Genomic DNA, 13939 nt, shown 5'->3' with positions numbered 1-13939 from the left:
ATCATGTCATTTTTAATCGTCTTCCATCAGAAAACGATCTGTGTACAAACTGTTGCACCATTTTGCATGCCTGGGGGAGTTGAGCAAGCCCCTGGCCCTGAAGGTCCCCCACCATGGGGTTCTGCGCGTGGTTTTCTGTCGCTGATACGGATTAGCTTCTGGTTCACCGCATCTGTTGTTGCATTACTCATTGGCTCTCTGGGCTAGCTGCGCTGCAGAGCTTGCCGTGTCAGACTGAGGGGAGAGTGTTTCGTTAATGGGCCTGCTTTATTCTCCTATTCCCTACCCGCTCAGGCCCCGCATTCGCTGCACGTTCAAGCCCCGCATTCGCTGCACGTTCAAGCCCCACATTCCCTGCACGCTCAGGCCCCACATTCCCTGCACGCTCAGGGCTCACATTCCCTGCACGCTCAGGCCCCGCATTCCCTGCACGCTCAGGCCCCGCATTCCCTGCGCGCTCAGGCCCCGCATTCCCTGCGCGCTCAGGCCCCGCATTCACTGCGCGCTCAGGCCCCGCATTCACTGCACGCTCAGGCCCCGCATTCGCTGCTCTCTCAGGCTCTGCATGCATGCAGCACTGATGCGTGTCACCTCTCCGCACCATGTCAGGCCTCCAGGGACCTGGCGTGTTTCCTGCAGCTGGATCACGTGAACGTCTACTACGGGAAGGATTACCGCAGCAAGTACAAGGCCCCCACTGACTACTGCATGGCCCTCAAGGTAAGACGGGGGGCCGCAGCGTTCCTCTGTGCGTCACTGTGGTACCGCTAGCCCTACACCGGAGGAATGTGCGGCAGGCCGCAGCCAAAGCCTGACTCCATATTAATGTTCCTTCGGAGGAAACAGTGATGGAACTTGGACTAAACTGCAGACATATTTCTGCATGTTGTTTGCTATAGAAATATTTGTCAGGCCGTCCCTGGTGTCTGAGAACCGCCAGCATCTTGAGTTTATTACCCGCAGAGACCAGCCTGCAGTGCTGGGATGTGGAACACAGGCTGCTCTGCTGCAAACCAGTGACACACTCTGCTTCCATCCATCCGTGGTTGGTAGATGCGGGGCTTTCAATGCTAAAATGTGAAAGGTTTAAAGAAAGGATTGACATTTTCCACTGTTTTTAGTAGTTAGTGCTGAGCATCTACTCCAGGGGTAGTTCCTTGACTGAGGCAGGTCTTTGGTAATGTATACCATGCTTCTGGGGAGAGAGAGCAGTGCATCCTGGGAAAAAACATAAGCTGCTGCTATTACTGGAGGAGGAAGCCATTTACCCATCCAGTAGTAAATGTTCCTGATGCAGTTTTTCCAAAATTACAGTCCAGTATTGTAAAAACAGATGGAGAGAGCGAGAGGAAGAAGGTCTACTGTTCCGTATTGTTTTGGTTCCTGGATTTTTTTTTAATCTGGAGGGAGACGAGAAGAGAGAGGGGGGAAATGTCAGGATGAAGCTGACAGCAGTTGAGGATCTGTCATCTCCCCAGCCTGGGGGGTGGGGGGGAGACAGGGGGCATGCTGACCCACCCTGTGCCAGCGGCTCCACTTAAATATACCACTCCTGCTTCTGGCTGGAAGGTCGTCCATCTCCCAGCTGCCTGGTTACAGGGGGCCTGGAGCCTATCGCAGACAGGGTAGGACACACACGGCAGGTAGAGGGACACCCTACACACACACACACACACAGGTTTGCAATTTTATCTTTGTGGGGACTCTCCATTCATTTCTATGGGGAAAACTCTAATCATTCTAATCTCATGATCTTAACCCCTACCCAGCCCTAACCCTAACCAAAAGTAATTAAACTAAATATGAGACTTTTTAAAAAAAATTTTTTATTGCATTCACAGATCTTTGTGGAGACCTGAAAAATGGTCCCCACAGTGTCAAAATATTATTATTGTGGGGAACATTTCCACACACGCACACACACACACACACACACACACACACGTCCCGGAAGCCACAATTAATTCAGCCACAGTGCAGACGGATGTCTTAAATATTTGCATTTAGCTGCAGTGACATCCCCCGGCTGATCATAGCTGCAGTGACATCCCACGGCTGATCATAGCCGCAGTGACATCCCCCGGCTGATCATAGCTGCAGTGACATCCCCCGGCTGATCATAGCTGCAGTGACATCCCCCGGCTGATCATAGCTGCAGTGACATCCCCCGGCTGATCATAGCTGCAGTGACATCCCACGGCTGATCATAGCCGCAGTGACATCCCACGGCTGATCATAGCCGCAGTGACATCCCCCGGCTGATCATAGCCGCAGTGACATCCCCCGGCTGATCATAGCTGCAGTGACATCCCCCGGCTGATCATAACAGGCATGATACCGGAGAACCTGACCTTCACATTGAACCCTGACCCCCACCACTCTCATGGCATCCAGCTCCTATCGCTGTGCACAAAGAGTCCCCCCCCCCCCCCAGATAAGATTAAGCCAAGTACAGCAAGGGGGGGGGGGGTAGAGTTTTCTTCTGCAGGCAGGCTGCCCAGGAGAGGCGACCTCGTCGACCGCTGGTTCGGCAGGCAGGAGTGTGTTTGGGCACACTGTTCACTGCCCACCTGTCACAGCAGTGCACTCAGGTCCAATGTAAACAGACTCCTGTCTGGAAGGACCACGGGATGGAATATCTGCATAAAAACAGTTCCTCACTGATAGTGCTTAGGTAACGTTTTGTCTCTAATGTGTTTTTTGTTCCCTCGACAGAAGTTGTATCCGTATTGTGTTTGGCACTGGATAGGTTTTCAGTGAGGATCTCATTTCTTGGAGTAACTTCTGTTACTGTCATCAACCCTGTCGATTCCATGCATGAGAAGCAGCAGCACTGAACAAAATTTCTGGCCATATGCTGCCCTCTAGTGGATCACGAGTGTTTTGCAGTGCATTTTTATTTAAACTGATGCATCTGGGGCGGCCACTGTGGAGAAGCTGAATGCTAGTCTGTCTCCCTGCAGCATCCGCAGATCCAGAAAAAGTCCCAGTACATCAAGTACCTGTGCTGCGATGACGTCCGGACGCTGCACCAGTGGGTGAATGGGATCCGCATCGCCAAGGTCTCCTTAAACGCTTCTGAGCGACTGAACGACCCAGACGCCGTCTGTCACTTTATAAACGGAGCGAGATCGCTCAGTGTTTTTAACGACTCTAATGAGAAGCAGCCCGTTATTTGAAACCTAGAAATATATCTTGACGATATTTGAAATCTTCACTTGGCAGTTAAACCTGAGACTTCAAGCTGAGAATTCCCGAGAGTGTTGTTGGGGGGGGGGGGTCGGAGTCTCCTCAGCTTGGTCTCACCATGCCCCACCCCCTGCTTCTCTTCTCCTCAGTATGGGAAGCAGCTGTACCTTAACTACCAGGAGGCCATGAAGCGGACGGAGGCGTCCTACGACTGGGCGTCCCTTTCAGGCTCCAGCATGAAGTCTGGTTCCAGCTCATCTAGCCTGCCAGGTGGGGCGGGGTCCGACTGTCCCCCGGTGCCATTTATTGTCCCATCTTGGGGACACACTGCCACAAACACCATGTGTGTCTTATCCTTTAAACAGAGTCGCACTCCAACCACTCGACCCAGTCGGACAGTGGCGTGTCCGACACTGTGACCTCGGGCCACGTCCGCTCCCAGAGCGTGGTCAGCTCCATCTTCTCGGAGGCCTGGAAGAGAGGCACGCAGACTGAGGACACCGTCAAGGTAGGCCTCGCCTTCCAGTTCTCGGCCTCTCATTGGCTACTGACCTCCCCACCCATGTCTTATCATTGCAGGCCTGCTATGTCAGTCTTTCCCTTTGTAATTTCACTTCCTGCTGTTAGATTTTAGGGATTCTTGTGAGTGACTTTCGGATTTATTTTAGTTGCCCCACTTTGTCTTGAAGTTTGTGCCTTTTGTGAGTAAAAAGTGGTGATTCTACATCCCCTGGCCATTCCCATGTCTGCCATCTCCGCCTGTCAACCCAGGGGTCGAAGGTCGAGTCTCGTTAGTGGGCTGACTGAGTGGCAGCTTCCTCATGTCTTTTATCACCTGCGCGGCCCCCGTGTAAAACGTGCCGACCAGTCAGGCCAGATTCTGCCTCCCCATGGGATGCTGCACGCAGGGTAGCGTTAGGGAGGCCTGCCCTGATCCACGGGGGCCTAAATCTTTAACCTTCCATGGTCTCCCCCCCGCTCCAGATCATGAGAGATCCAGTCGATCACGTGGATAACAAATCGCTATTTTCCTGGGACAGCAGCATCAGCAAAGTAATTAACTCTGAGATGTTTTTCCCTGTAAAGTAATTGACACCACATGCTAAGCTAAACTTTGGAATATCCAGTTTGGTCATTCAGCTTTTGAAAATAGAATAAAAAATCAGAAGTATATCATCATAGTCATAACACGCACATACATGTCTGACCAGCATCGGTCTCTCTCTCCGGGGCCGTGTCTGGGCTCCGGTGGAAGCCGTACTTCACTCTGACCATGAAGATCTTGACGTTCTGACGTCTTTGCAGGTGAGAGTGGATTCCTGCAGGGGCCCCTACCCTCCTCCGCTGCCGCAGATGCCCCCGGTGACGCAGCCGCCCCCACAGGGTCGCAGCAGCTACCCGGCCATATACCCCCAGGCGACCACACCCCCTCCCCCCGCCCCACCGCTGCCTGGCTCCGCCCACCAAGTAGCCCCGGCCCCGTTCACCAAATACAGCACCATCTCGCGGATGCAGGGCATCTCGCAGGCGGCAGCCGCTGCGGCGCAGTACCGCCTGCCCCCCCTCATCCTGCCGCAGCAGCAGCAGCCGCCGGCGCCGCCCCCCCAGTCCATCAAGCCCGCGCTGCACGGCATCAACGCGGCCAACGTCCCGCCACCTCCCCCGCCCCCGCCGCCTCTCACCATGCCCACCCCTGGTTCTGCCATGGCCGTGCTGAAGCTGGGCCCTCCCAGCCCCTCCCCTCAGTTCACGCCCCCAGTGCCTAGCCAAGCCCAGCTGCCGCCCCCTGCCGTTGCCATGGAGAGCGGGTGCGCCTTCCCTTCCCCTCCTCTAGGCCATCCCATGTACCAACCACTCTGCAGCAATGGCCACCAGGATGTTCTGGCCCAACGGTTTGCCACCCTGCCCCAAGATTTCCCGCCACCTCTCTATCAGGATGAGTCTCCTCCTCCACCGCCGCCTCCTGCCCTAACACCTCCTCCTGTGCCTCCTCAGCAGCCAGTGGTTCCGCCCCCCGCACCTGCCAAACTCTTCTATGGTGGCTTCCCCCCACATACTGCCCCCAAGCCCACATCCCCTGTGTCTCCTCCCCCCCCAGCACAGCCCCTGACCTCACCTCCCAATGCGCCTCCAACCATGAAGAAACAGCAGAGCTACTCCGGGGGGGGCACACCCAGCCAGCCCCCACCCACGCTGCCTAAGCAGCTCAGCTTCTCCTCCAAGGCGCCGCCTCTGTCTATCCCCATATCAACTGCCCCCTCCCTGGTGAAGCAGATGGCCAACCAGTTTCCAGGCTCATCACCACCAGTACCAAGCACCTTAGAAAGTTCTAGATACTCTGCCCCCCTGTCCCCCCCAGTGATCAAAACAAAACCCAAGTGGCAGCCAGTGGGCCAAACCCAGCAGCAGTCCCCGGAGTTCCCGCCTCCCCCGCCGGAGAGCAGCCTCGGCTTCCCGCCCCCGCCTGAGCCGGACACCTCCACTCCGCTGCCACACCCTATGCCCTCCTTAAAGAAGTCGCCCTCTGCCTCCTCGGCTGGCTCCATAGGGCGGAAGCCCCCACCGACTCCCCAGCGCAACTCCAGCATCAAGTCCAGTAGCTCGCTGGAGCACCAGGAGTACAAGAAGGTGGAGAACCTGATGAGCCGCTTTGGCCAGACGCCCACACCCACCTTGCCGGCCCCCTCTTCAGGGTCTCCCTCTAAGGAGCCCCTCTCGGCCCCCCCAGGGCTGCCCAAACCGGGCAAACTCAACCTAGCGAACCTGCCCCCCGCCCTGCAAGGCCAGGTGGGGCAGCACACTGAGCCCAGCGGCGACTTCCCCTCCCCCCCTCAGGACTTTGACTACTTCCCCCCTCCCCCGCCCGACTCGGAGCTCTTCCCCCCTCCGCCCCCCGTCGCAGACACCCCCAGTGGTGCCCCTCGAGTGGCTGTGGTTAACCCTCAGCCCCAGGTGCCCTCTGCCCCCGCCCCTGCCACCTGGAGTCAGAGTTCCATGAAGAAGAAGACGCCCCCCCCCACGCTGGCCCGGCGCAGCACTCCCACCCCCGAGCCACAGCTCATCTCGCCCCCGGGGCAGCAAGGGCACCCGCCGCACCTCGCTTCCCCGTTGCCCCCCACGTCGCCCAAAGGCACCCTGTCCCTCCAGCCTAACTTCTTGGAGGACCTGAACCGGACTCTTAAGCGCAAGTCCGTCACCCGGCACGGCTCGCTCACCTCGGCCCGCATCTCCACCAAGCTGGAGCCGGTGGCCACCATGGACGACATGGCGCTGCTGCCCCCCCCACCCCCGGAGCTCTTACACGACCACAAGCGCAAGGGCGGCTTCGCTTCCGGAAACATCTCAGGCTATGCAACGCTTCGGCGCGGGCCCCCCCCGGCGCCTCCCAAGCGGGACCAGAACACCAAACTGACCGGGGAGTGCTAATGAGTGTGTGTGTGTGTGTGTGTGTGTGCGTGGGGGGGGGGTGGTTCTGTGCCCGATTTCTCTGTTCCTAACCTAACCTAATAGCTACCTTATTATGCGAAAAGAGCAAACCAAACGTTATAGCGGCTTCCCGTGTCTTTGTGCGGCTTCCTAGCGAGTATAAGCAGCTAGCGCCCTGCTAGCGGGACGACCCCCCCTTACATGTGTCGGTGTTTTGGTACTGCATGGACTCTGCCGAGGACTTTACAGGGATGGGGGGGGGAGGTGTATGTCTGTGGTAGAGTTACTTTTTTATGTCACATTATTTAATATGCTTTTTAAAATTTTCAGTTCTAAAATTTGCAGAATAAATTTTAACAGTCTGTCACAGGTGTTGGGGGGGGGGGGGGGGTTAATCCTGTGGATTCAGTGTCAGTGTGTGGGGCATGGTCCTCCCCCAGGACCAGCCCACTCCGGTCACACTGGTGGAGGATGGTTTCAGGATGTGGTAATGGGGGAGGGGGGGGGTTCAGCTTCAGCTCTGGATCCTCGCACCCGTCCCAGAGGACTGTAGAAATGTGATTGGCCAATTTCCTTTCTGCACCGGATTGGTTGGGATCCATTCATATGTGTCACATAAGTAGTAAAAAGGGATGTTGACTGTTAATAATGTGGAGATGAAACAGGAAGAGGCGTCTGCCTGCACCTGCCAACGGCCAGTCTGGTTTCCCCATGTTCTGTCTCTGATGGCCAAAATGGCTTCAGCAAACCGTGTTGTCGGTCACGTCGCAGTCTGTCTGTATATAGAGCTGCTGTTCCTGCCTTTATATGGCTCCCTTTGGCCTGCCTTTGTGGGGGGGGGGGCACTCTGAGCCATAGGGGTGTCAAATGCTCATCCCAGTACTGGGACCACTGTATGAAAAAGCAAGAAAGGGGGGTTTGATTGACTTAGGACTGATTAATGTAATTGGTGCTTCACGTAACCATGTACAAATATTCCCTGTTTTTATTCATGAATAGCTATACTCAGATTTACTGCCGTTACTGTTTTTCATGTCTGCAAACAGACCTTTAAGCAAAGTATTAAATTATTGAAGTATAGTATCTGAACTAGGTGGCCAAAGGAGCTATTTAAAGTCAGGAACATCCCTTAAAATATAAAAATTGGAGTAATAGAATAAAATGCATATAAAGTAAATATAAATGTTTAAATCATACCTCACAATGTCCCAGTTCTTGTTTCGTTATATCGGCTATTTACTGTTGCTGGAATTTTCCGTGAGGATTTTAGATGATTGACACTGTCCTAAAGTGACACGTGCTCCTCTTGTCTGAAGCGTTTCCGCCGCCTGGGCTGGGGGCTGAGCAGCTTCACATTGTCCTCCGCTTATCAGATTGGGGAGGGAGGAGCTGCAGTGGCTCAGAACAGCCATGCAGGTATTGCTGGGATCTGATCTTAAAAGCACAACAGCACTCAGTGACACCCGACGGCTGCGAAGAAAGAAGCCCTTGTTTTCAGGAAACGTTTTCTACTTTCTCTGTTTTGAATGCCTTCTAATTTGTGCAGAAAAACCAGCCCCACTTTATCTTGGGAAGAAATATCAAGCTTTCTGCTTGACAACCTGCAACTGTGAGGTATTCCAACCTGAAAACCAACTTGTTGTGACAAGTGTTTTATATATAATATATGTAATAAAGTTAGGAGCTGAAGTGAGACAGAAATGTTGGGAGAGAAAACAGATCCTGTTCAAGCAGTAACCAGTGTCACAAACATCAATACAGTAAGTGACATCCTGTAATTTGCTTCCCCCCCCCCCCACACTGATCCACACTGATAGAATTTTGGCAACACAATCTAGTGCCACACAAACAACTTCATGAATGGTACTTGAAGCTTGTTTCATTTCTTAAACACGGCGGAGGTTGATTCTGTCGTTCTGATAAATATTCCCTTAACGTCTCTGAAGTAGTTGTTCGCCTCACTTTTATCGTTAAACACGGCAGTTCAGGTGGCCGCTGTCCTTATGAATATTAAGTGCGTCACTAAGGAGACGAGGTGAATATGGATGAGGTCTCCTGGCCTCTTAAAGGGTTATTTTGATGACATGAAAGTTGACGGCCATCAGGCGGCTATGTGCTGAAGACTGACATCTCTGCAGACTGGTGGCTGTTACCTGTGAACCAAGGGTACCCAGTTTGTAAGAGATCTGCAGGGCTGTGCAAAAGTCTTACGCAGTCACAGAAAATGTTTAAAATTGTTTATCAGGGAAGTAACCGTATATTTTCTCGGGAAGAAAAAAAACAATTTCTTGTTTATTTTTCCAAAAGGTTACTCTCACCTTTATGGATAGCTAGAAAACTACTGCTTTGGTTCCTGAACCTCTCCTTAAGGGCACCTCAGCAATTGCATTTAAATAATTTCAGTTAAATACCTTAATTTGTTAAATGATGTAATGAAGTATTGATTAGCCATAAGAGTTGTGCTAGTGGTCAAGTCAAAAAAATGCAGGGGTATATTGGATGGTTGTATGGCTGTAAATACTGGCGTGACTTTAGGAGAGATTTTGAATGGCTATGCTGACAGACAGTTTTTCACCACCATAAAGATCTAAACATTGTTTTCTTTGACATCCTAAGGCTTGTGCATGGTATTGCATACCTTATTTACAGATTTATTTCAATTGTTTGAAGAAACAATTTCTTCAAACAATTTCATTCAATTTTCAAGATATCTAGGCATAATTTTCAGGACATATCGAGTAGCCTATAATTTAAAATGTTTTGTGTAAATGGTTGATTCTTGGAAAACCAGGGTCACTGCTATCCACTTTAAAATATGCATGAATGATTGTACACTCCTCTTTTAAAAAATGGGCCAAACATGAATTGCACAACATTAAGCTTTGTTTTGTATTTTTGTTTTTTGCCCAGGAGGGTATAAATGGTCACGCAGGTGTGCAGATCAAACAGTCTTCAGCTCACATGCAATGTTAGGGCGTCTGTCCTCCACACCCGGTACCGTACATTTGGTACGGTAGTTTCGGTCCTTTCCATTGACCCCCGGTCGAGTAGCTCAGGACCTGAGGTCAGTGGTGTCTCTACATTAGGGGCCGGTGTGCTCAGGCTCCACCAGATGTCGCTGTTCAGCAGTGCTGCACGACATGAGCAGTAATTCAGTGTAACTACATGTTTTTCTTCACAAGTAATATTGTTGTGCATTTATTACATTTGACAATGGTAGCGTTGTCATGCATTCAAAATATCTTGCTCTATCTGTTATATCAAAGTCAAGACTCTCCCTAACTGCCTTCCTTTGGTGCGCATAGGGCCGGCACGTCAGCGTCTCTGAGCAGCTGAAAACTATACGCATGTTCACCGCACTTTCAATAATAACCTGTGGGGCACGATCAGGGTGGCTGGTGCTGATGGCAGCCAATAAAATGCTAATCGATTTGACGAAAGTCATTGGTCTAGCTGTTATGTTAGTCATTGCTAGCAAGAACATGAAATAACTGAAATGGACACATTATTAAAAGTTGGATTTAGCCACTTGCCATTAGAGCGACCAGGGATTTAAAGTTCGCCCAGATGAAAAGTCTTTGGATTTGTGACTCGATTCAGTATAACGGGGTAAAATACCACTGCTGCCCCTGTTAATGTGTCCTTGTGATTTAATTGATGATGTGCATTTGTATTAGTACTCTGCACGTTAGTGTTTTTTGTTCCCCACCAGGCTGTCTGATCACACGCACTCAAACCCTCCGTCAGAACATGTCCATCACACGTCAGTTACAGTGAACGTGGCCTTATCTCCGTTTCCAAAGAACAAGTGCCAGGGTATAAAGCCAATCTTGGAAGGATTTATTTTTCTTCGCAGGTTGGCGCATTTTACCCCCTCGATATGGCATCTCCCGGGGAGCCTTTTTTTAGTGCGATCTTATCGGACGCCCTGTCGGTTTGTGGCAAAATACAGGGACTGCGTGAAAATACTGCTGCTTCAGAAATATTAGTATTTACACTTTCGGATAATCACTGCTACAGTTAAACTACAGAGAAGATACACTATTAACAATTATGTGGCCCTTGAAATCCCTTTTGTAACTGAACCAAAAACATGTGTGTATCAGCGCTCCTGTCTCCACGCACCGAGGCAGTAAGGGGGGGGTGGGGGTGGTGGTGAGTTGTGATCCCAGCAGATCTATGACATTTGGAAGGTTGGTTCCGGCTCTCGACCGACGGCAGCGTGATTCATGTTTGGGTGATTCACACAATCACTTCCTTCCCTTAGATTGTGATCTCATCTGTGACTTAATTTTAAATTATGTAAATATGGATGGCAGTGTCTCACACCTCCACGGTTGGATAATCAAATCCCACCATCACTGTATGTGTGGACTTTGCAGTTTCTCCTTATGGTCATGTGGGTCCGTCCCTGCCTCCCCCCCCCCCCAGTAATTACCCAGTAATTAGTAATTAAATGAAAAACATCCCAGCTGAGACGAGTACCGCTTTCACCAAAAACCTTTTTTATTCTTCTTCCCTCTCTAGAACCTAGCAAAACCCCAATACCCGTTATGGTCGCTAGTGCCATCTATCAGTCAGTAATTGTCATAACAAGACACAACATTTCCCCTTTTCTTTAAAGAATTTGTACCCTAAGGAAATCAGAAGATTCAGTACACTTAAACATAAGGTTGTAATAATAACAGTCTGTTAACTGTGCATAAGGAACAACCCTCTTTAACATAGGAATAACTGTATTAGCAAGAATAGGTTCATGCCGTTCTTTTTTTTTCCCACAACATAGATACACAAACATGTATATCGCGTTTCACTTAGGAACAGCATACTTCAAACATGACTTGTACCCTTTTTCCCTTACAAAATCTTGGAACCACTGGGCTGGGTTTCTCTATCTTACATTTGCTCTTGGTTCTTGTTCACGTACCCCAGGAAGAACATTCTCGGGTACTGTAAGTCCGTCCAGTACAACTTCCTATCTTTACTGGTGCAAAGTGAAGTCCGCTTCGGCACCATTGTCAGCTTAGATGCTTTCCACTTCCAACCGTCACTAAGCAGGTACTCTGTCCTACTTTCCGCACAACTGTTAAAGGATCGGAAAATCTGGGTGACCCTTTTTGTACGTGCTCTGGTCTGCGGACAGGAACCATATCGTTGACTTGGAACTTTGGTACTCTGGCCCCTCTCTTCTTATCAGTGTGCCCCTTACTTTTCTGCTGCTCCTGTCTCTTTCACTTCTCCATGTGATTTAGGCGGTCTTGAGACGGGAAGAACATTCAGTTTAGTGTGCATCTTTCTCTTCCTCAGCAGCTGGAATGGGGTCGCTCCTTTTGTAGCATGTGGTGTCACTCAGACGTTCTCTAAGGACCCTGTTACTGCTTCTTTCCAGGCACATTCTTTCTGCCGTTTGTATGCAGTCCTTCAGCACCCTGTTGAATATCTCTATAGCCCCATTTGCTCTAGGATAGTAAACACTGGAACGCGAGTGCTTATTGTTTCTCTCCCTCAGAAAATGTGAAAAAGGCCTGAGATGTGAACTGACACCCATTGTCAGAGACCAAGTATGCAGGATTTCCTTCACGGCTGAACACAGAAGCCAAAAACTGAGACAAAAGCTGCCTCCGGCCATTTACTGTAATAGTCTGTAGGAGAGACAGCATACCGACAGTCCCATTGAGCACAGCTGAAAGGACCGGTTACATCAATAGCCACTTTTTCCCAAGGCCCATTCGGCAGTTCCATAGGTGTGAGCGGCACAACCGCCGTCCTTGCCCTTCTGTCATTGTATTGGCAGGCCGTGCAAGAGTCTATTCTGGTCGTCACATATTTGTCCATGTGTGGCCACCAACATAACTCACGCAGTCTCTGCGAAGTATGAACAATCCCTTGGCACTCCTCGTGTGTCAAGTCTACTACTTTGCATCCCAGTGAGGTAGTGATTAAGCGATCAATGCCTCTCATGACTAAGGAATTATGTACAGCCAGCTAATCTCGTAAACTATAGAATGGGGCGAGATCAGAACTTGCATTCTTTTTCCGGGTAGGCCATCCTTCCTGTGTCTGCTGTCGTAGCAGTGACAATTCCAGACAATTGTCACACGCCGCAGTGAATTTTGGCATGGACACGGCCTTTCATGGATGGGTGAAGTGGACTTCCTCCATCCTCCTTGGCGTGGCCCTCACCGCCGCAGCAGTCGCGCTGGAGAGAACGTCCGCCTGCCGTAATCCGGCCACGATTTGTAAAGCTAATGTAGTGGCTTTATCCAGGGTCAGTTGTGATTCTAGCAGAAGTCTATCACGTATGCGTGTATTAGCAATGCGTTCTATCAGGTGATCGCACAGCATTTGGTCCTCCGTGTCACCGAAGTCACACTCTGTGGCAAGTTCACGTAGTGAAGCTAGAAACTGGTTGATTGTCTCATCGGGTTGCTGAGCTCTCTGGCGGAATTCGTGCCGCTCCGCAATCGCGTTAACTCTGGGAGCAAAATACTTTCTCAGTCCCTCCACGGCCGAAGTTTAAGTAGTACCTGTATCGGGCAGAGTGTAAAAAAGTCTTTGCCCCTCCGTACCAAGTTTGTGAAGAACAGCATGTTTTCTTTCTGCTGGCCGCCCCACCCCAGCTTTAATTCAGACTAAGCAGCTCATACACACAGAAAACACCAGGAGTCACACTATATTTCCAATGTTCATTTTTATTGTATACGTCTCAATATATTGGTTCATGTGCCTATGACTGTTCAGTCGGGGGTCACATGTCCACACTCATTATGCCACGTGCCTGTGGCATCCACTTTCAGGGTGGGGCTTTGGTCGCTCCCCTGCAGACGGCAGCGGGGGCAGAGCGACAGAACATGCGAGACATGGAGTACGGGGTCACTCATAGAAACAACGAACACAAACACCAAGGTCACACCTTTACAGCTGAGCAAGCCAACCAAGAGCTTTGCACCTGGAGCCGAACACTAGTGTCTCAGTCTCTGCATACCCCCTCCCCCCCCCCCCATCATCCGTGCTCCCAGTGAACAAGATCCTGAACCGCGTTGGCCCCTTTTCCCTGCTGCTTTCCTATCGTCCAACACTGGGTGGCGCTGATTCGCCTCTTTCCATCAGAGCATTGAAACAATTTTTATTTATTTTTTTTTTAAATATATCGCCGATTTAGTAAAATCTGTCCTGTCTATAAAACCATGTGCTTTTGTTAATCAGAAACATATAAAATTAGGCATTTCAGAATTATTGCAGACACCCAAGGGTACGCTTACAGTGGCTGGCGTTTACATAAGCTCCCCGCAAGAAGCGGAACAGATTTTATGTAAAATTCTTC

General features: G+C 50.7%; 1 protein-coding gene across 5 annotated transcripts in view; it reads left to right on the top strand.

The window, feature by feature from the left end:
• LOC111858346 (ras-associated and pleckstrin homology domains-containing protein 1-like) overlaps positions 1-7811 on the top strand; it is a 48714-nt gene extending 40903 nt beyond the window's left edge. For 4 of the 5 annotated variants that reach the window (XM_023840029.2, XM_023840030.2, XM_023840032.2 and 1 more), the window contains 6 exons: positions 610-720; positions 2964-3062; positions 3339-3459; positions 3555-3697; positions 4174-4242; positions 4495-7811. In XM_023840029.2, the coding sequence (XP_023695797.2) occupies positions 610-720; positions 2964-3062; positions 3339-3459; positions 3555-3697; positions 4174-4242; positions 4495-6615 (2664 nt within the window). In that variant the 3' untranslated portion in view covers positions 6616-7811. The remainder of the gene's footprint in view (positions 1-609; positions 721-2963; positions 3063-3338; positions 3460-3554; positions 3698-4173; positions 4243-4494) is intronic. The other variant, XM_023840031.2, reaches the window with a different exon arrangement.
• The last annotated feature ends 6128 nt before the right edge of the window (positions 7812-13939 follow it).

The sequence above is a fragment of the Paramormyrops kingsleyae genome, chromosome 16 (genome assembly GCF_048594095.1).
Source record: "Paramormyrops kingsleyae isolate MSU_618 chromosome 16, PKINGS_0.4, whole genome shotgun sequence".
Classification (NCBI taxonomy): domain Eukaryota; kingdom Metazoa; phylum Chordata; class Actinopteri; order Osteoglossiformes; family Mormyridae; genus Paramormyrops; species Paramormyrops kingsleyae.
Note: the sequence above shows the minus strand (reverse complement) of the source record. Positions and strands in the feature narration are given on the sequence as shown.